Here is a 23,902-nt window from a genome sequence, read left to right as displayed (position 1 = left end):
TCCTGCAAGAAGAAAAGATATAAAGCTAGTCAGAGAACGCAGAAACAAAAATTTAAGGCTAAAAAGGCAATTTTGTTTAAACCATATCCCACATTACTCAACCAAAAGCAGATTTAAAATTGGCTATTCATTTTCTGGTAAAATGATAATCCTTCCATTTCTAAACAGACAAAGCATTGATTTTCTTACAAAGTTAAAATATATGCATTAGTCAATCACAGGTACAGCCCAATCACATAATCTTTGTCTATGATTTTACTTATGCATACTATGAGTCTAGAGTTTTACCTTTCTGCAAATCTTCCTTAAGTGACTTCACTTGTAGAAGCAGGGGACTAGCATGAAAAAAAGAAAAACAGGTAGTCAAGCTCAGATACCAACAGTCTACTCTGGTAAATCAATCACTAAAAAGTATTTAGTAACATGGAGCATCTGATAAGCTGAAGAGAAACATTAATATTTTCTAGAAAGCTTCATACATCATCCTCTCTGCCTGTCACCCTGTCTTGTTCTTCATATCTATTATAACTATAAGGTACTCTTTAGGTAAAGATGACACTCTAAATGGTAAAGTCAGTCACACAGGAACTTCTCAGAACCTCATACAAGTATACTCCTACTTTTCAGATATGGGCTACAGGATGAACAGCTTCATATAAGAAGGTTTATGTTTTCACAGCTGACCAGGAAGCTTTAATTCTGCACAGGAAATAATATAGGATGGAAGAATTAAGTAACAGCAGCTCTATGAAGACGATAAAGACGTTGTAGACTCTATATTCAGGTGCTACTTGCCCTATGAAAGGTCAGCAAACTAACACCAACACAAAGAACTCCACAAAATTGAAGGAAGAACTCCTGCTATAGTTGTTTCCTTTACTTTTATTCAGAAAAAAAAACACAGCAGCATCCTGAAGCAAAGTTACATCAGCTCTAAGAGCCTCTCGCTCTGGAAGCCACTGCCCATGAACACGCCCTTTCAGTGCTCTAACCACACCTGGCTGATATCAGCACAAAGAGAATTCACCTGTATTCATCATTGGGATGTGCAATTTCCACAACATCTCCCAGCTTGATTTGAAGAAATACTTTAGGATTCACCACCAGTTCATCATCTACAAGACATAAACAAATGAGGAAAACGGCAATGAACAGAAGCACACCAAACACAGATGCTTGCACGTTTGTACACAATAGCTTACTCTACACAAATACCCTAGCCCAGGATTAACACTTCAGCAATGAAGTACATTCACTACATGACAGTGCCCCTATCCAGACACTTCAGTCTGGCCTCTCTTGTGGGCAAACCTTTTCTTTCAAATCACAGAACTTTCACAGAAGGTTTGTTCAGCAAAAGAGCATGCCTCAATTAGGTAAGCAGAGTCTTCTTTCGTATTTTTCATAAAAGAAGCATCAGCAGGAAAGTAGCTAGCTATAGAATCTGAACAAGCTTTCTTAACACACTATGATTTTAAGTCTAGAAGTAAGGAACAATCAAATAAATGACATTTTTCTTAGTACACAGAAACACATATACATGCAGTCACAAGTCAGTGACTTGTCCGTCACTTATTAAGAAATATAAGGTTAAAACAAACATGACACGACAAAAGGGGAAGAGGTAGAATAAAGCAATTTTATTTTATAGGTGCAATCTCATTCTGTTCTGACAAATGTGGTTTTATTCTGCTGTATCTTGCTATTAAAAAATAGCTTTCAAAATTCTGGCTGGCATTACTGCTTGTCACATCAAAGTTCCATCTTCACTGTTTTGTTAAAAAGATCACTAAATCAGTTAATTGCTTTCAATTAAGAGAGTGCTGGTCTCACTGTTATGAACCAGGAGATACTGACCACTGCCTCCAAAACCCTTTTTATGTATGACGAGCTTGTACACCTTGTTGGTTCTCATCTTGAATTCCAGTTCTTCTCAGCTGCTTTGACTAAAACCAGTTGAAGACATCTTGCATATCTAATATAGGAATAAAAGCAAACACAGATCTTTTGTCATTACAAAACCATTCTTTATACTGTGCGTGAACAAAGGACATTGTACCACCAGAGCCAAGAACGCCACACCTGAAAGGCAGGCACACTACAAAGTTTAATAAGCATCAGACTAAAAGTTTAGTAACGACCTCTTCTACCAGCTCTCCTGTCAGAGAGCTAGTACCACTCTCTAAAACCCTATCTTTTATATTTCAAGGATAAATTCTGAATCTTGTGTTAAATGCGTTAAAGGGAACACCCAGGCTTATGCCCACTGCCAAGTATATCCTCTGGTTTTGTCATTCCATCTCTTTCCCACGCCTTTCAGAGATGCTGGAATCCACAACTGGATGATTTCACACGCACGCAGCAGAGCTGTGCCCCGCAGAGGGCAGCTCTACAGATGTGCAGAGCCAAGCAAACATTTCCTTTGAGGCACTGGTTTGCATTATTTTAACTGCTTCAACCACTTCATTTTTTCTTCTTGCCACTTTCATTTAAAATAAAGCATATTTCAAAGGAGGACTTTTACAATTTACTCTGTTTAGAAGTGCGTTTAAATTAGCAATTATCAGAAGGAACACAGTTTTTTTCATAAAACTATAGCCACGTTATTAAATTAAAATATAAGCTCTTCTAGTTATAACTGTACTCTCACGCCAAATCAAAACGCAGAGGAACTTAAAAGTACGCCTTTCAAAGAGACTGAAGTATTGAGCTTGCAGATGTGCTTTTCAGAGAGCCCATTCCACTACCGAGCTACAGAGGCACTGCGGGAAAAAAACGTACATCCAAAGTTTGTTAAACTCCATAAAACCTTCGAACTTGGAACTGATGTGGGTCTGGAAGGAACCGACACGGAGCTGCAGCGTGCGCGGGCGGGACTCGCACCGAGGCCGCCGCGGGTGAGCAGCGCGCTGCCCCGCACGTGAGGAACGGGGAGCGAGCACAGCCGGTGCCTCCACAGCCGGCTCTCACGCCGACGGTCGTTAACGCAGCGGCGGAAACGGCTGCGCTTCTTCGGCTGCACTTATAAAAGGAGTCGGCGGAGGAAAGCCAGACGCTGGAGCTTCTCCCCCGGAGCAGCTGCCAGGGGCAGTCTGCAGCAGCGGGGCCCGGCGGGGGCAGCTACCCTCACGGGGGGCGGTAGCACAGAGCGAGCAGCGCTACGGAGAAGGGGAGCGGGGGGCACCGCGCACCCGGGCGCGGAGGGAGCCCGGACGCCTCACTGCTCCGGGCCGCTCCACGGCTACCGCGGGACGAGCCAGCGCCACAGCCGCGCCGCCAGGGCCAGCCCTGCTGCGGCAGAGCCTGAGCGCAGCCGCCCCCCGCCCCCTCCCAGCGGCCGCGGAGCGGGGCGAGAGGCGAGCGCGGGGCCCTGACCTCCCGGTCCCGTGTCCCCCGCCAGCCGCAGCGACGCCGCCCCGACGAGGCCCCCCCGGCACCGCTCGCCACTTCCGCATCCGGGGCCGCCGCGACAGCGTCACGTGACCCCCTCCACCGAGACGCGTAGGAAGGGGCGGGCCGGGACACCCCCCCGCGCGCGGCGCGGTGGGCGGGGCCCGCGCGGGGGGACGGGCCTGGCGCGTCAGCGCGGGCGTGGCCATAGCAACGGCCGCCGGGGCCGGGCGCGCGGCGGGAGCGGGCCCGGATGAGGAAGTGATGTGAGCGGGGCCGGGGCGGGCGGCGGTGCGGGCAGGAGCGGGGCCGGCGGCCGCTGCCGCTGAGGTAACGGGAGCGGAGCGTAGGGCTCTGGGCGGCGCGGAGCGCTGCCGCCGTCGGGCCGCGGAGGCGGGGGGGGGGCGGTCTCCGGCGCAGGCCTGCCGATTGGGAGCGGGCAGCGGCGGCCCTGGCGAGGCGGGGCGGGGGGGATGCCGGGGGCCTGCCCTGCCCGGGCGCGACGGGGACTCTACGGGGTCAGCCCGCTCCCTACCGGCACCGGGGGAGGCACCGGCCGTTGGATAATTACTGAGAGCGGCGGCCTCCTGTGGTGCGCTGCCTCGGGGCGGCTGCAGACCACCGGGGACGGGCGTAGCGGATCTCCCCTCCGGCCGGGCCGCCGCTGTCCGGGGTCGGAGCGGGGCTGCTGCCTTGAAAGCGGGAGAAGGTTCGGGCTGAGTCTGCCCGCGCTGCTGCGGCGCTTCGAACAAAGGAGCGCTCCCGGCCCTGCCCGCCGCCGGCTCCCGCAGTGCGGGGCGGCCCGCGCCGTGGCTGGGGTCGGTCGGTACCGCCGGAACGGGGGTCGTGTCCTAGAGCCGGCCGGGCGCCTGGCTTCCCTGAGGCTGGCGCGGGTGAAGCCTGTTCTTTATAGGCTGGTTTTGCTTAGGGAGCGCGGATATCAGTGCTCAGCTAATGAGCCCGTGTTTTTGTAAACTGAGTGACCGATGCTTCTGTAAAAACCTGGCTTAGCCCATTCCTGTTTATCCGTATCCATACACCTGTTTATCCATGTCCATACACCTGTTTATCCATGTCCATACACCTGTTTATCCATATCTTTTCAGGAGCGATTAGATTGTGGCGTTTTCATGTCAGGGTTTGCATTACGCCGACAGCGCTTGTGTCAGATGGGTCGGAACTCCTCTCCTCTGGGACGCGCGCTGCTGCGTGCGCTCGCTGCCAGAGCAGGTTGCCGGGCACCAGTGTGGTTCTGGGCAGAAGAGGATCCTGACGCTGGTACCAGGGCTCCGTGGAAAAGCAGTGCTGGCACCATGCGTCCTACGTGCAGTGTGTCAGGTGCTTATATGAGCAAAGCTGTGAGGCACGGTGTATGATGGATGATGTCTGAGAAACCGTTCCTTCGAGCAGGAAAACATCTGAAAAAAAGTTGAGGGTTTTTTCCCAAATATTAGAAACGTAACAAAATCACAGGAAAACAAATGATACTTTAGTTTTGGCTAAGGAGTGGGATGTCTAATACAAGCCATAGCGATTTGCTGTATAGTCTCCTTTCAGGTTTTCCAGAAGATGAGGTTATATCTGCAGGGAGATGTTTGAATGTGACATTGAGGCTTGGGAATATCTATTTGTCCATACTGTCGTCTTTCATTAATGAAGCATTTGCTTAGATACTCAAATGTTTCTCAGCTTCTTTCTTAAAAAATTATTTGGAAATATCTTTCTGAAACAGACATGCTTGGATCTTGAAGAATGAAGCTTTTCCTTTTAATCTAGAGATTACTCCTACGTACGTTGATTTAACATTGCTTTTATTTTTTAGGGTAAACTGTGAAAAGCTCAGGACAACCTATCTTCACCTGCCCTGATGCTATCATCTGGGGTGGAATGTCCCCTTGATTCTTGTGTGTCTGCTGTAATAGAGGACTCGTACACTGGACTGGCGGAGAGTGTCTCCACTGAACTGATGGCTGTATCTGAGCCTAATGTTGGATTAGATGCAAAATCTGATGTATCAACGCCTGAGCTAGGACACGGTGACAGTCTGTCAGCTGAGCATCACAGGACTTCTGGAGTAGAAAACTTTTGCCAGAAGCCAGAAGATTTGGGTGATACGCACAAGGTGATTTCTCATGGGCCAGCAGAATCACTAAAGGCTGGAGACCTTGAAGAGAATGAAAAAAATAAAAAAAGAAACTTTAGGAAACTAGACCATTCTAGTGATGGATACCAGAAAGAAGACAAAAAGGCACAAGATGCTGAGGAGTATCGTGCTGAATGCTGTGCTTTAACTCCTGGGGAAGGCTGGTCAAAACAAGTAAGCAAATGCAAAAATTCATCCCTGTGTGATATTTTGAATTAGGGTTAGAGTGACTAAACAGAGGACTTTGTCCGTGTGGTTTCCTGTTTCTTTCTTGTGTCTGCTGGCGTGTGTGTTGTTATTTGGATTATCATGGGTCCAGTGAAAGGTTAGACCTCAGTAGACCAGCAGTATTTTAAAGTATCATGCTTTTTACTTACTCAAATACTGTTGGAATGGTGGGAGGCAGGTATGTAACAGAACAAAGAACAAAACTGACTGGTGACTCAAATCAAGAAGAGAAACAACTTAAAAAGCTCCTTGCCCAATATCCCTGTTTTGTGGGTACAGCATATTCTACCAGTACCATCATCCCCAGTCAAGGTACTAACCACTACACAATAGTCATTTCAGTCTGGTAACACTATTATAATGCTACAAGGGGATCCAGTTTATTATTTCAGATTTTTAATCTAAAAATAAAGATTATCCTTCATTTTTATAATTATTTTTTGTAACTAGAGAGGAAATCACTGTTAGTTTCCTCTTTCAAAACAAAAGACTTGCATGGTCATGGATTTTCTGTTTTTCTCCCCTCTAGCAAACATTGGTGATAAAAATGTTATTTCTAGGCAAAACTGCTGAAAAATGTGCCAAGGAATACTCTATTAAAAACTGGAGTCACAAAACTCTATTTAAAAATTGAGATTTTTAGTGACTTTCTTCCTGTTTTCTTTAGTTTATGTATAGTTTTCACACATGCCAAAAGAACATAGGGGAGAAGAAAAAGCATTGTGACTGAACACCAGTCGGGAAATATCTGGATAAGGTGCATAGGTGTGTGTTTTACACTAATTACTGGATGTTGCATAATACTAAAATACTTTGTGGTTTAACTCTGGATTTTGATATATGTTTAATTTATTTGGAAGTTTGTGAAAATAAAATTCATTAAATTTTCCATAGTCATTCAGTTTTCCAAGATGAATTTTCACATATTTCAAATTGCAGGTAGTTTGGTTGTGGGATCTTCGTTTGGTTTGGCTTGGGGTTTTTTTTCATGTAGACCTAGGTCGTCTGTTCCTGGGTTTATGTGGTTTTGAGCCAAGGCAAGGTCTAATAAAGATCAGAAAAAGCATGCATCTGACCAGAGGTGTACAGTAATGGTTTGGGGATGGGAGATAAATTTGGAGACTGGATTATGCTTCTGATTCGAATTTGCAACAATTTGCATTTTAAGCCACTTACGTTTTAGCTGCTTGCATTGCAAGACTTCATTGCTGCTAAACACAAATCTTTTCTGGATGCATCATTGTTCAGTGGTGAGATGATGCTGACTGATAGGATCAGAAAGGAATGACAAGTGCTTGTGTGAACCACTTGCGCTGCAAGGCTGCCTCTGTGCCAGGGCTGATATGTTCTGAAGTTCCTTGGTGGTTTGGTTACTCAGAACTAACCTAGCTGAGCAGGTACGGGCCCTGAAACATGCTAAACATTTCAGAAAATCAATCAGTCTCCACTGATGTTTCTGTCTTGTTTCAGGAGGACCCTCACTTAAACCAGCATGAGGCGAGGTCTTCGAGAACCTGTTGCACTGAAATAGCGGGATCTCTGAAAAACACAGGTGTGTATTTTAGTTGTACATCCCTATCTACCCCCTGCTTCTTTCCCTGGTTACTTTTTGTTGATTTAAAATTGATGAGCTATTGTGTAGCTCATTTATTTTGCTTTACAGTAGAAACTATTACCCTGCATAGTTAGAACAATATGAAAACTTAATCCTCTGCTTTTTCCTGACAGCATGTATACTTTCCTGAAGACCTTTTATGTACAAGACATATTTTGGTTATTTAATTTGAATACTTATTTATCCCAAAGCAGAAGGTGGTGTTAATAGCAGATGTTTTGCATTTCCTTCTGTTTCAAAGCTGGATTATATGAAAGCAGTAATAGCAAAGATGGGGAAAATGACTCGTTCATTTTCTAATGTTTTAAAAAATAAAAATAAAAGTGCAGAATCCAAAGGAATACAACAAAACTAATTCTTAATTTCATTATGATCTGTAATCTTCTAGCTCCAAATGCTTTGGTCACTTTGCCTGCATCTAGCAATTATTTTCTTTATCCCTTCATGCTCTCATAACCAGAACTTGTACTTAGTTGAAGAATGCCATCTAGTCTTGGTCCTTAGTAGAAAATATGAAAGAGGTCTGCAGAAGTCTGAGTAAATATGTTCCCTGTAAAGTTTTGAATATGAAGCTATTTACAGTAACGAACTTTTTGAATTAGCAGGTTCTTCATGATTTTCCAAAGAAGTCTATTAATGATCATAATTGCTTGGACAGAATGAGATATGTATTGTCTTCCTATGGATGACTTACTGACAAAAATGGCTTCAAGGAAGAAGAAATGGAAATGGCCACTCAATGCACCACCATATTTCTAGGATAGAGCAGATAAAGTACCTGGCTATGTTGAGCTTTGATGTTACAAATAAGCATTACGATGTTGGCCATGACTTCATATGTATTGAGTTATAGGATCTGCATTGCACCTCACTCAGTATTAGAGAAATCTGAAAAATACAGGTCTCTGAATGCCTGCTGCTCGTGGGGAGTGTCTGTATTGAAAAAGATTGCATTTGTTACCTTAGCTTTGTGGTGGGGTAGTTTGTTTGCTTTTTCTTCTAAGGGCTTGTAGCAGAATTGCTAGCATCAATTCTCACTTTTAAAAATGTTTTGGTAACCAACGTTGTACATGATATTGTGTATGAAACCGAAAGGAATTTAGTAAGCTGAATGCATTCTAAACTTAGTATATGGTTCTGATTTGCTTTATTTTTTCTTATGCAGAAGAAAACCAAGCAAATGTTCAGGTGACAGATGAAACTCTGCCAAAGCTCACTGAAGAAGTACAAGGTATGAAGGCTGATGGGACTAGGATATTTAGTAAAGCAGGATACAGAAATGACAGAGTGAGTAAAGGTCTTCCACCTGAGAGCAATGAATGCCCAGATGTAGACACAGTCATGGCCAGAGCTGGGGTTTCAGAAACCAGCATGGTAGATTTTTTAGAGCCTTTAAAAGTCCCGGACGTTGAATCAGCCGCAGAGCATCCACAAGAAACAAATGAATGTAATGGGTTGCAAGCCCATACTGCCATGCCATTGAGAACAGGGGGTAATGTATCTGTTTTGGAGACTAGAGAAGAAAAGTTACCCAGACGAAATCCTGTTAATGAATTCAGCACATCACTTGCTAATTGCCAGACTTATCAGCAGGATGAAGAAAACAATGCTCATGACTGCTGTATTGGTCCTGTACCTAAACATAACGAACCTCATAGGTTGTCATCAGCAGAAAGCTGTAGAACACGCTCCGTAAAAAGTTCTGAAGTTTTATGTTCAGTTCTGAAAAGCATCTGTTATCTGGACTTTAGAAATATGCCACTAGAAAACAATAGTACTGCAGTCCATGGAATTATCAATGAAACCCCCAAAAAGTATCTTCCCAAAAACATCGAAAGTCAGACTCATGGTGATCATGGAACCGGGTTTGTAGAAAATCGAACCTCTACATCCGTACCAGTAGAACAGATCTCGGTGGTAAAGAACGAAGGATTATCTAGTGCTGAAATTGGTCATAGGGAAGTAAGTGCTAGTGTAGGTAAATCGTACAGCTCTGAATTTGAAGAGGCTGCCGAAGTCCAGGGAAAAAAGGCTGTGAAAGTTAACGTTGAAGTTCGTAGCTGGCCTGAAGCTCAAGAGGGTGCTAATTCTGAGCATTGTCATTCTCCAGTTTCTAGTTCTGTTGCTTCATCTCCTGAGGAGTTCTCAAAAGAAAAATTTAAAATGGTCCCATCAGAAGGTGATAAGTTGAAAAAGGACCAGTGGCAATTTTCTATCAGTGATCTATGCAAGGATGATATAAAAGAAAATAGTCTATCGATGGAAACAAGCAACATTGCTTCCCATGAAACTGGGCAGACACACGTATGCTTTTATAATACCTTCAGTAAAATTTCTCCTCCCAGTAGCCACAGCTGTTTGGATCTTAGTACCAAGCTAGAAAAAGATTCACCTGACGCACAATTGCTTGAAAAGGAATCTGAGAGCAATACAACATCAGAAGAGATGGCTGGCAGTTTAGTTGGAGCTGCAGAAGCTAATAGTAACGACAGTTTGTCCAGTGGCAAAGAAACTAATTTGATTTATACACTTAATGTACCTCTACGTTCTGTTGTACAAAAATCAAGAGAACCTCATCGTAATGAGTGTCCTCCTAGTACCGCTAATGAAGTTTCAAGCAGGGACAAGGCTCAGGATAATCTATCTGGAAAAGCATCAGTTGGTTCTTCTGGAACAACAGGGGAACAAGTCACTGAAATTGTGCTTCATAAAGACAAATTCAAGTCCTCAGTAAGTTCCGGGACTTTTGATAACCCTAATATGACAAGCAAAATTTCCCAAAAGAACATGAAGTCTTCAGCGGGAGATATAGGGAGTGTGGTCACTGGTTTAGAAAATGAACATAGTGACACTTGGAATTGTAATAATCAGAGTATAAAAGACCAGTGTACAGCTGCCACTACTACTACTATTTTATCAGGGAGTACACATGTAGATGATGTTCTCCCAAACAGTCATTCTTTTAACGTTGAGGTTGATAAGATTGAAGAAAATGATAATTTGGAAGGAGAAGTTTCATCTGGATATAATAGTGAAAAGGCAATCCCTTTGGCACGTGGATCTCTTCCTTGTGAAGATGACTGGGGCAACAGAGGTGAAGATCTGCATGGCATAACTGACATTTCCACAGCAAAAAACATGTTTTGCTTAGCTTATACTGCAGAGAAGTCTATTGCTACCTTGGTAAGAGATGAGATTTCAAATAAGAATATGGAGGTTGTGAAACAATTTGATCTTTGTAAGGTAGCGGATGGCAGTGAAATTGTTTGTGACAGAGATGAGGCAAAAGAAAAAATCGGCGTGTGTGCTCTCCAGACAGATGAACTTGATAAAATGACTGTGGATTCTCCAAAGGCTCCTGAAGGCAATCAGAGAAATAAGACTAGTGAACAGGTATTAGTCAGATATTTGAACAAAAAAAAGTGTGTTCATAATTTTGGATTTTGCAACTCTCCATTAGGCCCAAAGAAGAGAGAACTAGGCAGATATGAGAAGAAAGAAGTGTCATCGTGCCCAGCTAATCCTTCTGAGTGTAGTGCTTCAATCTGTGATACATGTCCATTACTCAACAACATGAATATTCAAACACGACATGTTAGCCAAACAGAAAAGACCTTTTGTCCAATGGAAAATCAGTGTCTTGCATGTCAGAGTGAGTTTGATGGCCGAGTTCCAGGCAGCAAGCAACATTTAGAAAGTTTAAACAACCAACCAAACACTGGCTTAGAAACTACAGCTACTTCTGTGGAAGAAACCAAAATATCAATTGGCTCTCGTCAAAGTGAAGAGATACTGTTAAAAACAGGTGACGACCTGCCTCCATTAGTTCATAAGTATGCAAGAGAAGACAACTTTCAAGGAATTCTAAAAGAGAATGTAGTGGATTTGGACTCTTTAAATGGTGTGAGAAATGAAGACTGTTCAGGATTTGTAGGCTTCATCACTGATCTAACTGAAGAGAAGACAATCAAACTAAAAGAACACGAGAAGGGATGTGAAAGAGAAGATAAAGGAACTCTTGAAGAAAGCGTTTCTGATAGCAAATCACATTGCTTACAGCATTCTTGCTTTATCAAATGCGCAAAAGAGAAAGCAGAGCCAATGTTTGCAGGAAACAAAATGCAGCAATCTTTGCCAAAGATGAAGTGGTTGGTGGAGGACCAGGAAAATACAGTTAGTGCCCAATTTTTGCCCTCCTCATCAATTCATGGGAGTCTGTCATATAAGCCAGAAAATATGAATGTGCTTTCAGAGACAGAAAACAAAAAAAGTCTGAGAATAAAATCTATCGTAAATAACTGTTGCTTGCAGTTAACGTTTGGGTCTGGTAAAGAAACTGATGCTCAAAAGGGCATTGGTCCGTCCCATTTCAGGAAGTTTGACATCCAAGAGTCTTTTAATGAGACTCGGGCAGATTCAGAAACACTGTCAGCTCTGAACTTGGGAATCTCTCTGCCTGAGAAAGAGAAGCTTTGTACATCATCTGAGAATACACAAATAGATAATTGTAATTCCTCTTCAGCCGAAGTTTTTAGGAAAGATTCTTCAGTGACAAAACCTCTTTCTGTAACAATGTCTGTTAAGAGAAAAGCCAGCAATACTGAGATTTCATCTTCAGGGAATGAAACGGCAGCTAGCTTTCTGAGTGGTGCAAAAAGCTCAAGAGTTTGTGCACACAGCAAAGAAAGTGTGAGAGATGAGGGGCATAGCCTGCTAACTGTAAAAGACAGGGATGTGACCTCACCTAAAAGTACTCACTGTGGAGAGAAGTTTAAGAATACGTGTGTAGAAGAGAAGATGGGAAGAGAAGTAGCCCCTAGAAAAAAGTTGCCCATAGATTGTTTTCTTGAAGGAGAAGATTGTGTATGGGCCTTGTTAGAAGACTCAAAAGAGTCTGGTAGCAAAATAGTCCCTCTCAATACTGAGAATTATGGGAAGTTTTTGGAAGAAATCCCAAGATCTAACCTAAATAATCTTTCAAAAGAAAGAAAAAATGATACAAAGCTCACAAATTTAGCAGGTACCAGTCTGCTTTCAGAAGGTGTGCGTGATTGTCAAGCTGAAGTTGCGTCTGATGTAGAAACTTCACCAGAATTGCAGTATAATACAACACCTCCATTTTATCCACCTGTGAGTATACTATCAAACAGTTGCAAAGCATCATCCCCAAACTGTGTGGTTTGCAGTGAAGTATGTGTGCCTTACAAATTAAATGCGCAGAGCAAAGATCATGTAAAGGAGATTACAGAAGGCCAGGACACTCTACTAACTCGTTCACTTTGCAAGGAAAATGAGGCTTTAGGTTCAGAGAGAGTTGATCAAACAGAGAAATGTCAGGTACTTAAACGAAAGAAGAAGTATGAGAAGATGGAAGGACATCTGTCAGACAAGGCACAAGAACAGAAGTTAGAATATCAAGAGAAAGCAAAAATCATGCTGCAACCAAGTATGTTGCGCAGTTCTGAACTCTTATGCAGCTCTTCAAATGAGTTGGTGACATCAAGAAATATGAAGTTTGAAGGTCCTTCAGAGGAGATTTTTGCTGTCAGAAGCCGTGAAAATAAACTATGTAGCACTTTACAAGAAGTCAAAAGGCCAAAGATTACCACAGATATTATTAGTTCACAGTTTTTGAAGACTCAGGATTCAGAAACGGAAAACCTGAACTGTAATTTAGGATATGATGGAATCCCTGGTGCCTTTGGAACTACAAATAAACTAAGAGGACCTCTTCCATTCAAAAGACAGCCTGGAAGGACATGCAAAAAAGTTCCCACATCATATCAGCTGAAAACAGTAAGAAAAAGCAAAAAAATTAAAAGTTCACCTTTTTTTGAGATCCCCCCAGAAATATTCCCTGACGAGGAAAACACACTTCTCAAATCTTTGTACTTTCCACGTAAACCACCAAAAATGGAAACAGAAACAGCCATGAGATTTGTGCATATGCCAAGGCAGAGGGCCAAGAGGTGCAGTTTGTTGAACAGCTTGAAATTTAGAAAATGTACCAAAGAACCAGCATTGCTGAGCAAGCTGTCTGCAATGGCTAGCAAACTCCTGGCACCTGCCAAAAGCATCCATAACTTCAAACCTCTGCCATATTCTTCTGAAATGCTTCCAGTGGGTGAGAGGTACAGCCAACGTAGATCTAAAAATCTATTGGAAGCCTTTTCTTGCATTAACAGGAACTTACACTCACGCTGGGCTGACAGTTGGTGCACCAAGATGTTCAGCTTTCAGCCTTTGGCACTTTATCCTGTAGAATCTACCAAAATACTTTTTTCAGACTTGAGCCACAAGCCTCCAACGTCTTTCTTGGATACCCCAGTTTTCCCAATTTCTTTTCACATAAAATTGGACTCCAGTCCTGTGACAGACCTCCCAGGAATTACATCCCAGCACGCTGCACATCACAGACCAGTTTTGGGAGAAATGCCAGCACGGCCTTCACAGTGGACTTTCTCTTTTCTCATGTCTCAGAGCTTTTCAGATACAACAGCTTTCAAGGAAGATTCCAGTCTAGATAATGAGCTGCATTCCTCTCTCTCTATAACAACCCCAAGGGCTGTTGCCCTTCATCCTGACCGTGGAAGAAATGCCGTAGCTGAAAGAAGAAGAGGTTGCTCCATGCTTGGCCTTCACACAGTGTTAGCACTTTCTTCCTATGGATGTTACAGGATTTGGACAAGAAGAAGAAACTTAACCAGTCATATTCCTACCATCCAGAGACTATTTATATCACAATTCGCACAGGGTTTGAAAGGGGCAAGGTATCCAACTTCTGTATCAGATGACCTCGTCTCTTCGTTGCCATACTCCTTGGGCAGGGCACTATCCATATGGAGTCAGCACGGTCCTTCTGCCTGTCCCTCCGAAATCACTCCTCTCCATTCCAATCACTGCAAGTGGCAGCCAAGTGTGGGCATCGAGAACAGGTAAAACCCATCACCTTATTTCTGAGATTAAATATGTATAGGGTATATACTTGCTCCTTTTTGGGAGGGAGAGGGCAATTGCAGCTTGCATTGGAGGGTCAGTTTCCCCTGTTTCAAGTCTACACATTCTGCTCCAAAAAGGCTCAACGTGGATGATTCTTCCCTACAGTACAGTCTGTTAGCTGAATTTAAATATATTTGCCTTCACTTCTTTAATACTATCCTGTTTTGGCAGAATGGCTAACTCTATTTTCTTCTCCCTTGCAAAATATACACACCATGCATCAGAGTATATAATGCAGAAAGGTGAGCTACTTCGTTAGGTCTATTCAGAGTGACTGCAGAACAACTGGATTTCTGAGGTAGGAAAGTTTTTTTCAGAGGTCTGAGCAACAAGTGCCACTTGGAACCACTGTAAAATGCTCAATATCAGATTAGGAAGAACCCTAAGGGGCGGGGGGTGCTATTCTGTTAAATTTTTATTTGTATTCCATGACTGTTCTATGCTAATTGAAACCTCTCTACATATGCTGTGCTTTGTGAGAGTATGTGTCTGATGTATTGTTGGCACAAGCAAGTGTAGCTCCAGCTCAGCTTGGTAATGAATTTTTGTGTGTGTGTCATTCTCATTATGAGTGGGAAGAGGACTGAAATCTACTCTGCATGTTTAATTTAACTTTGCTATCGGCATTTGAGATCTTTTTACTAAGAAACAGAATGAGAGAAGAGGTTCCTAGCTCTGTTACAGGATTTTTGCATGCTCTTCAGCAAAGATTTTGCCCTTTATGCCTCAGTGACATGGGGCAGTTCAGTCCCCGATTTTATAGTCTTGAGATTCCTGGACAGAGTATATGCTCATGAGCACTGTAGATAAAGTCCATTTGATTAATTCTTTTGTTTAATACAGCAGTCTCTAGAGAACTGTTGAATTTGGCTTATGTCATAGCTTGACATACGTATAACCAAAAATCTTGCCAGGTAACTAATGCTGCATTTTGCTTTGTATAAATGGATAACTTACCTAAAAGTTTATCACTTGTTAGTATAAATTCTAATGTTTACCAAAGGTGTGAATGAGCTTATGAAAGTACTACTCCATTCTGGGAGCTGTTTGCACTAAAAGAATGAAGTTGGACAACAGCATAGAGACAACTTCGCAGCACGTTCTATTGGACCCGCGTTCCTTTTCATTCCTTATGAGTCAATATATCAGGCTGAATTTCCTAGGGTACAAATTAGTACTCTGGAAATAATCATACCAGTAAACTACAGTTTGAGCACTAAACTAAAAAATAAGACATTGTTGCCATTGTTTAAAAACAAAACAAACACCTTACTCTTTAAAACTTACTTCTGTGTATGAGGTGAATTTATTATTTTGTATTGTTGAGTTGTGTCATCCTTGGACTGGGAGATCAGAGCTGACTTATGCTCTTGTGTTTTCTCCCATACTTAAGTCCACAGACTCTAGGCAGCTTGTTACAGCATATCCAGTTAGCTAAAGTATAAGAGGATTTAATTGCTTGACGTAAAGGGTAATTTGAAAACCGAATGTTTTGCTATGAATGATCTTTATCCCAAAGGGAGAGAAGCCAAATCAAACTTTATCACTTAAAGTGAAAAATAACCCAAAGTTAAAATAGTCTACAACTCAGTTTGGTTTTTTCTCTAAAATACCTTACAAATGTGCGTATGAGGTAGCCTTTATTCTTCTGCCCCACTCAGATTTCCTTTAAAGTGAACTCATTGTAGCATGCAGTGAGTTGAAAAGAAGTGTGCAGAAATTTAAAGTGCAGCACATAAATTCTATTCCTAAAACACTTAAGCAAAAATTAATATTAAAGGTTTGCCTATGAAACAACATAAAGAACAAAACCTAACATTTTAAATATTTAACACCATTTTAGATTCCATTTTGCTGAAGATTGACAGCCTGTTCTCATCAACTAAGTCTTTCATTCTCATTCCTGATATTAGTATTTTTTGTCTCACAGTCCAGTTTATACTAATAATTTTTCCCTCGTCTTTTTTATAGTGTAGACCTAATTTCTGTCTTTTTTGGTTTTTTTTTTCATTCTTCTTTTGAACCAGCTATGCCATGTTGCCGCACTTACCTGTACAGAATATGGAAGCACTACAGACTGCAGGTCATGAGATATGGTGAGTCTCTTGGACTTTCATATTTATTCTGAGTAGTGGGATCATAAGCTTTCTCAGAAAGACATTGCTTATGTCATTTTGGCTTTCAGCTTTTGGCAGTTCACTCCAAGAATAGCGTTCTGATTAAAATGTTAGTGAGGTAAACTGACTGGATCATGTAATGGAGAAGTGTGGAGGGACATTAATGCGAACACCATGTAGGTCATTGCACAGAACAATTCTGTTACTTTCAATCGTGTTGTGCCACTTCTTAGGAAATGAATATGTGAAACTATAGAAGTTTGTTTCCTTACTTGGATAAACGTTCTTTCTGTCTGAATGACTGGACGTTAGGTGCTGAAACTTCCTTCTATTCTTTCTCAGTGTTGGGATGGCAGATATAAAAGCTATCTTTTAAATATATCTGTAAACAACAAGTATTAAATTAATAGTTGTGTCAAAGAAGTTTGCTGACAGAAAAGGAGGATTAATCATTTCCTATCAGTAGTTACTAAATAGAGCTGTAAACTGTTTAACTATATGAAAAGGAAAAGAGTGGGTTTAAAATTACATGTTCAAATACAATGGCAGTTTAGTTTGTTTCAGTCTCAATGTGGGCTGCAGCAGTTTTGGGCTGTATGTATGTAGTGGAAAAAGCATTGCCTTTTGTGCCCGTATTGCAATTTAGGAATATCTGGTGAGAGCATGGAATGCTGTTGCAGCATAAATTGGGTATTAATCTACATATGTTCCCTTCTTCCTCTGTTGCAGTCTGGAAACTCCATTCCCTCTTCTGTTACCAAAGCCTTGCTCCCTTCCTGAACCATCGCCATCTCCCCCCAGGCTTTCAGCATCTGAGCTCCAGGTCCATGCCCTTGATGAAGCTGATGCTTCCGTTCCAGCCTGTGTGAGATCCCAAGATGGCACAGAAGTGAAAAAAGTGAGTTCATTTTAGATTTTAGATATCTCAGACTCTCGGTCCCCCAGAACTTCAAGCTGCTGCCGATGACTGTTACCTAGAAACTGTTAAAGGCAAGGGGAGAAAACAGGCTGCTAGTCCTAGTCTGTGCTGCTGCTTTCTTTTATTCAAGCAGAAAGAAGGTGGCAAAACAAAGAGAAATGTTCATTCTATAGATAAGGTATACTCAACATAAAAGGGAATTCTGTTGACTAGTGTGGTCATTATTTCCTTCATTTTAATTTTTTTTCTTTTTTCTTTCTTAAGACTGACACAGAAAAGAGGCCAAAGAAAGTCTCACAGATCCGAATCAGGAAAACTGTTCCTAAGCCAGACCCTAATCTTACTCCAATGGGACTACCCAAACCAAAAAGGTGAGCAGTATCTTTTAAATGGACTCATACTAGCTTCTGTTGCTTACATTTCCTGCATAATAATGTGATCATTTCAATAAATGCTTCTCTTACCACCACTATTTCATACACGCCCAGCTGAGTGATGTCTGATGTTTGCTTCCTTTGGAAGGAAAGATTGACACAGCTGTATCAACTGTATAAAAGACTGAAGAAAGAAATTGGTCTTTGAACATAACTTTTTTCAAGTGAGAAAGGACGGATAAAGGACTGGGATATGAACTACTGACTGGGTTTTTGGCAAAATGTGGAAAACTGAGCTGCAATGGAATGATTTTTCTAAAGAAGGAGGAAGTTTATATTGATAAACATACGTTGAAAATAAGTCATTCTACAACGCACAGTGAGATGAGGTGATCTATTAGGAAGTTCTGTTGATGCAAATTATGTTGGGGTTCTTCACAGTCCCTTCTTTGTTTGTGGTATATGATCTTAGGGAACATTAGTTCAGTGTAAATGTGGGTAATCGCAGTGCCAGATATTGATAAAGCTTTTCCAATCAGTCATCTGGTATTTTGTTCACTTCTGCCTTAAACAGGAGTGCCAGCTTTGACAAAGGGCTGCATTTCTTCAGAGAGCAGCTTGCTAATTGTGTCAATAACTTAACTTTTAAAATCAGTCTCAAGAGACGAAATGTTAATCTGCTAAACCATAAGTCTTGTCTTTAGCTTCCACAAAAAAGTGACCTGTGAAGGGATTTCCCTTTCTTCTTTTGAGCATCATTATTTCAGAACATCATAGAATGCTAGAAGGAACATTGACCTCTGCAGAAATGGCAAGTCTTGACCCAGACCTTATAAAAACACTATATGAAATTAGGTACTTAATGACCTCATTTTTCATTCCTCCCTATCCCCAATTAGTTAAAGCATCATTAGTTAGCGTTTAGGCAGTAGGACACAAACCATACTTGTTTCTCGTAAATCTGCTTGTTGTGGAGAGGTGGTTTTGAAATTCTTCTTTTTTTGATTGATTTGTTCATTACTTTTTCAGGCTTAAGAAGAAAGAATTTAGCTTAGAAGAAATTTACACAAACAAGAACTATAAGTCCCCTCCTCCAGCCAGGTTGGTTCTGCTTCTTAATGAGAAAACTAAGATAAATGTAAATTACTTAGGCAGAGAGAAAGAAGATTAAATGTGTCTGAAAGCTAAGAGGAAGATAAGTTTTTTAAATTGCTGTCGTTTAAAGTGGTGGAGAAAGTTAATTCAAAAATAGTATCTTTTACTATTTGGATGGAAAGCAGTGAAATAGAATATGAACTAAGAATTTGCAGCTGTTTAAATATGGATTTGTATATTTTTTTCATTTACTCATTCATTCCAGCCTCCATCCAAGTATAGTACTTACTTTTTCAAAATTCAAAGCCAACTAAATACGCTTTAAAATACTAAGAATAACTGCCTGTCATCCAGTATAGCATGATTATCAAGACTGCTACATTTTTTAATGTTCAAATTATTTATTCTATAAAATCAAGATTCTATAATTGTGCTTTTGAACTGAAATAAGGATAGAAAGAGATTCAACCCAAATATCTACGCACCAATGACAAATTATTTACCTAGCAGTAACATGCAGTTGTAGGAGGTGTAACCTGTAGATAGGTATACATTACAAGAGGTGTGGAGGGACTGTAAAAATGTAGAAGTTAGAAGTGTGTTTACTTGGGTTCTGAAGTCCACCAGTCTCCCTGACCTTGTAAGGTGGTTAACTGCTGCTTGAGTATTCATGAGTTCTGTCCTTTGCTTTCACCAGGAGCTTAGAAACAATCTTTGAAGAGCCCAAGGAGAAAAACGGACACTTGATCTCTGTCAGCCAGCAGAAGAGAAAGCGGATTCTAGAGTTTCAGGACTTTACTCTTCCCCGGAAAAGGAAGACACGAGGCAAAATCAAAGCAGTGGGTAGTTTCACCCGAGCAAAAAAAGCTGCACTACAGAGTGCGGAGTTAGATGCTCTTCTGACTCAGAAGCTAATGGACCTTGAAGCCTTTTTTGCAAAGGAGGCTGAGCAGGAGCAGGCCTCCAGCAACTGAGGGAGCCATTTAGCTGAAAATGGTCCAGTCAGCTCCTTTAGTATTTTAGTCCTGTTGGGAGAAATCTACTGACTTCTTCATACATTACTCTACCACTCTGTTCTAATATCTGATGATCAGTTTTTGGCTGTGGCCCTCTTTAAGGTGCTATTTTTTTAAAAATGCTATTGGAGGGATTCTTTTAGGTCCCTGTTTGTAACACAGCCACATAGAATTTACCATTCCTTCCCCAACCTCTGGAAATTGCAGCTAATGTTTAATTACGTTTAAAGACCTTTTGAGGGTAGTGTAGGAGTGTAAAGGATTAAGTAGTGCCCCTTCAGTGATGCTAGAACTCTGTACTCCAGATCATTTGCACATTTGAGTCTGCTGTTGTTACTGTAATGGCTGTTTTGAATGACCTGACAGGAGATAAGGTGTTTGATAAAGGTGAATTCTAGCAAACACATTCTTGATATACCACTGACTTTTAATAATATAAAGTAGCTGTCTGGGTTTGCTTTCAATTGTTTGTTCCTTCTGTTTACTTAGAAGGTTCCTTCAGAGTTTCTGTGCCCTTCCTGGCTTCAGGCAGCAGAAGCCCCAAATAACTAGACTTTAAATAACTTGCACTTTGTATATGTTTGTTTATTTGCTGCATGAGGACACCTTCTAATATGATTGAGCTCAAAAAAAAGGTAATATTTTAAGAAAAAATTGTGCCCAGTACTGATTTTCCCAAACAGTAAAGTTTTTACCTACTTGGCTGATGCCACCCTCTTCTCCAGAGGAAATGGTAATTAGCCCACAAGGATGTTAAGCTGCAGGATACCTAAATAGAGGGTTTTGTTTAACTGAGCTGAGCTGCTGCATGCAGGGAACACCAGCAAAATCTTTGAGACTCATTTTTAAGTGATTTTAATTCCATTAAAAATATCAACTTGATTTTAATGCCAACAAGAAAATATTTTTTTTTTCCTTCTTGAGGTTTTTTTTACCATTTTAGATTTACAATTTATGTAGCTCATTATTAGATATTCTCTGTACAGCACTGTTGTACATAATAGCTAGTGTGGTACAAAGAGCCTCCTAGCATGTGGAAATTTTTTGTTTTCGTTATGTAAGGCCATTTGTGATTATCTGATGCAGCACTGAGCAATTTCTCAGCTATACCTTTTGAGGGAAGAGAGCTCCCTTCTGGGATAACTTCTGTTAAACTTACTTGAAGCATAATTCAAAATGAATGCTAGCTGCAGTTCAGGTAATTTCTGCCCTTTAGTGCCTATAGAAGTTATTCAGGCAAAGCTGTCTTTGCTGGGATGCTCAAACTTAATTAGTCTGTTCTTTCTTTCACTTGTCACTTGAAACTTGCACTTTCTTATTTACCTACCCATATAATAGAGTTTCTATTTACCTTCAAAATGAGCAAATATCTAGTGGGTGGGTATTTTTAGTAAAGTCCCAACAAATGCAGGACTGAAAATACCATCATTATATCCTGTTGCTCTGCCACTTCTGTTACTGACCCAACAGAAAACTAAAAATTAACAAGCAATCTGTTGAATTCCAGAGCTTTGAAAGTAGAGAAATGGAAGAGGATTATTACACTGTGTGTGCCTGAGTCTTGAAAGAAATGTAACCTGGGCTTGTTTTGCTCCCAGTTTATATGACAGGATTCCTGGAAGTTTACGTTCTTGTTTTGGAGACTAATTGTCTTTAATCAGGAAGACTGAAGAAGAGAGAGGAGTGCACACTTAAAGTAGTGGTGTTTGGGTTTTGAGGGTAAAATAACAAGGCAGGCAAACTTTGAACATACTGACGTACTATTTCAGCAGCAAGGTCTGGTTAACCTATTTGGGCTGCAATTTAATTGATCCTCTTTATTTTTATAAAAATAAATCCCTAAAAAATAAAGGTCAACTGCCTTTTAAAAAATGTTTGCAACTTTCCCTATACATATTAGCCCAATTATTGACTGGTTGGAAGCTATAGCAAGAGTGAGATATATATTTTTATGAGTTTATGCTACAGAATGGGATTGTTGCACAGCATTCGTTCACCTTCTATTAATACAGAAGGCTTCTAGTGCTGTGACACAATTGAGTTATAATCTTACTGGGAGCTTTAAGGAAACAAGGATATGGGTGGGGAGGGAGGAAACGTGGGTCCAGGCAAAGTTCAGACCTCTAATGTGCTTCAGAACATGGAATGTGTTGGGTTTTCCCTTTGGGTTGTGGGGGTTTTTTGTCTGCTTCCCTGCTCTGTCCTGTTTCTGATTGCTTTGAAATAACATTTCTTAGCTTTCTTTTTAACAGCTACAGCAGAGAGAGCAGAGCAAAGAAAACACTCCATTCTCTTTTGTTTACAGTAATTGGAGGAGTTACAAAATGATGTCGCAGTTGCCTAGCTTGTCCCAGACCTTAGTTAGTGGAAACCCGAATATACAGCATTATTCTGTTTTGGTTTAGTATTTGTATGATGATAGAGATGTAAGCTAATTGAGACAAAGCATCTCTTGCCCCCCTCCAGCATACAGATGTCAGTCATGCTTGTGCACTTTTTCTTTTTTCCTTTCCCACCTCTGTTCCTGTTTACAGCACTCGTGGAACAACCTTGTTCCTTGTGGCTTGCTGCTTGTACACTGGGAGTGATGACTGTGCAAAAGCTAGGTATTTGCCACTCTGAGCTGCTTCTGTCCCAGATAATTGAAAGAAAAAAGTACAGAGGATGCATCTTTTGGGGTCTTGCATATTTCCCTAGCTGAAGCACATGTACACTTGCCTTTTCATAAAGTGAACCCATTCCAGTGAGGATTTTTTTTTTTTGTATCATCATGGAAAGACATTGTACATATTGCTCATAGAATGATGACTACAGCAGCTTAAGAATTGCAAAGCTTTTGCCATGTACTGTCTTGTAGTAGTAAGTTTCGTAGAGCCAGGCAGCTCTTTGCTAAATTTCCGTATTATGGGAGGTAGAAAGATCACTTTCCCAAAAAAGAAAAAAAAAAACCCTTATTTTCATCATGCTACAACTAGAGCAGCTAAAGCTACTTAATGTATGTTACAGCATTTGCCTGGCTGGCCTTGTGGCTGCATACCTTTGAGTTGTGATGCTTGCTGGATGTGATTTTCTGCAAGCAATTCTCATTTATTGTATTTGATTTGAGGTGGGCCTTTGTATATTATGTTCCAGGTGCTCTTCTAGAATATGGATGGTAACTGTGGATTAAAAGTTTATATGATGCTATCAAGGTAACAAATAGCTCAATGAGAATTTGTACACTTGTGCCATTAGCCTCCATCATGCTCTTGGCATTTTGTTTCTGTTTAATATTGTGTGGATCTAAAATTTTACTGTTTCTTTTGTGTGTTTTTAATTTATGGAAATAAATTTTTCTGAGAACCTTTCAGGCTTTTTCAGGCCTTCTTTAGGCTTGTATCAGTACATATGCATGATTTATGTGTCTTGCATACATGGGGGGAAGAGGTCAAATCTCCAGAGATTAACACCATTAAGTAACTGGGTGGGCAGTTGGTGAGGCATCGAGCAGCAATTCCAGTATTCATTTATCTGTAGTCGTACTTAACAGGAACAGAAACAGACCTGGGAGATTTTAAGCACGGTCCTAGCTACTATTTAGCATTGAGATAACACCCATCTCTTAAGGTAGTAGAGTAGCAGGAGCCAGACAACACAGACAGTTCCTGCTAGGTTCAGAACTGAGAGATTCAGAGCTGACACAGGCCAGTGGTTCATATACTACAGGCGGTGCAAGGTACCAGACTGATAGTTTTAAACCAAAGCTGCAGCATGGGAACATCAAAAAGGCCCATTAAGCATCCGTAATGTCTGTGCCAGAAAACAACTCCCCTACCCCTCTAACCCATAAAATCTTGTGTATAACCCAGATTTTCAATTTATTGCTCTTCAGCTGCATGCTGCTCTTGGCAAAACTAAGCTGCCAGATGCATTTCTTCACTCTTCTCATAACTCCCTTCTCTGACGGACGTGCAGTGTTAGGTGGGTCCTGCAGATGGCATGTAAGCTCCAGTAAAGAAAGGAAGGG

At 41.2% G+C, this 23,902-nt stretch overlaps 2 protein-coding genes across 17 annotated transcripts in view; one reads left to right on the top strand and one right to left on the bottom strand.

Moving 5' to 3' along the window:
* Positions 1-3,463, bottom strand: part of DEPDC5 (DEP domain containing 5, GATOR1 subcomplex subunit) — a 46,134-nt gene extending 42,671 nt beyond the window's left edge. For 12 of the 13 annotated variants that reach the window (XM_068412270.1, XM_068412277.1, XM_068412278.1 and 9 more), the window contains exons 1-4: positions 2,782-3,424; positions 1,858-1,975; positions 1,028-1,115; positions 289-335 (exon numbers count right to left, since the gene is read on the bottom strand). In XM_068412270.1, coding sequence (XP_068268371.1) covers positions 289-335; positions 1,028-1,115; positions 1,858-1,915 — 193 coding nt within the window. In that variant the 5' untranslated portion in view covers positions 1,916-1,975; positions 2,782-3,424. Of the gene's footprint in view, positions 1-288; positions 336-1,027; positions 1,116-1,857; positions 1,976-2,781 lie in introns of all 13 variants that reach the window. The other variant, XM_068412271.1, reaches the window with a different exon arrangement.
* A 183-nt stretch (positions 3,464-3,646) lies between these two features.
* On the top strand, positions 3,647-23,243 carry PRR14L (proline rich 14 like). Of its 4 annotated transcripts, none has more exons than XM_068412634.1 (10): positions 3,647-3,720; positions 5,213-5,707; positions 7,232-7,313; positions 8,542-8,607; positions 10,837-14,311; positions 16,403-16,471; positions 17,222-17,390; positions 17,676-17,782; positions 18,815-18,886; positions 19,578-23,243. In XM_068412634.1, the coding sequence occupies exons 2-10, from the start codon at positions 5,258-5,260 to the stop codon at positions 19,852-19,854; spliced, it is 4,767 nt and encodes a 1,588-aa protein (XP_068268735.1). In that variant the 5' UTR covers positions 3,647-3,720; positions 5,213-5,257; the 3' UTR covers positions 19,855-23,243. The 4 variants fall into 4 exon arrangements, with proteins under 4 accessions (XP_068268735.1, XP_068268732.1, XP_068268734.1 ...); XM_068412632.1 differs by adding an exon at positions 4,497-4,728 and having other exon boundaries at positions 3,669-3,720; positions 8,542-14,311; XM_068412631.1 differs by having other exon boundaries at positions 8,542-14,311.
* The last annotated feature ends 659 nt before the right edge of the window (positions 23,244-23,902 follow it).

The sequence above is a fragment of the Nyctibius grandis genome, chromosome 14, assembly GCF_013368605.1.
Source record: "Nyctibius grandis isolate bNycGra1 chromosome 14, bNycGra1.pri, whole genome shotgun sequence".
Classification (NCBI taxonomy): Eukaryota; Metazoa; Chordata; class Aves; order Nyctibiiformes; family Nyctibiidae; genus Nyctibius; species Nyctibius grandis.
The sequence above is the reverse complement of the archived record's forward strand: the minus strand, read 5'-3'. Positions and strand labels throughout refer to the sequence as shown.

Bases quoted from the DNA above. Each gene is read 5' to 3' on its own strand.
- PRR14L (XM_068412631.1), top strand. From the start codon at position 5,258: ATGCTATCATCTGGGGTGGAATGTCCCCTTGATTCTTGTGTGTCTGCT. The intron at 7,314-8,541 runs GTGTGTATTTTA...TTTCTTATGCAG, and splicing joins GGGATCTCTGAAAAACACAG to AAGAAAACCAAGCAAATGTT. The intron at 17,391-17,675 runs GTGAGTTCATTT...TTCTTTCTTAAG, and splicing joins ATGGCACAGAAGTGAAAAAA to ACTGACACAGAAAAGAGGCC.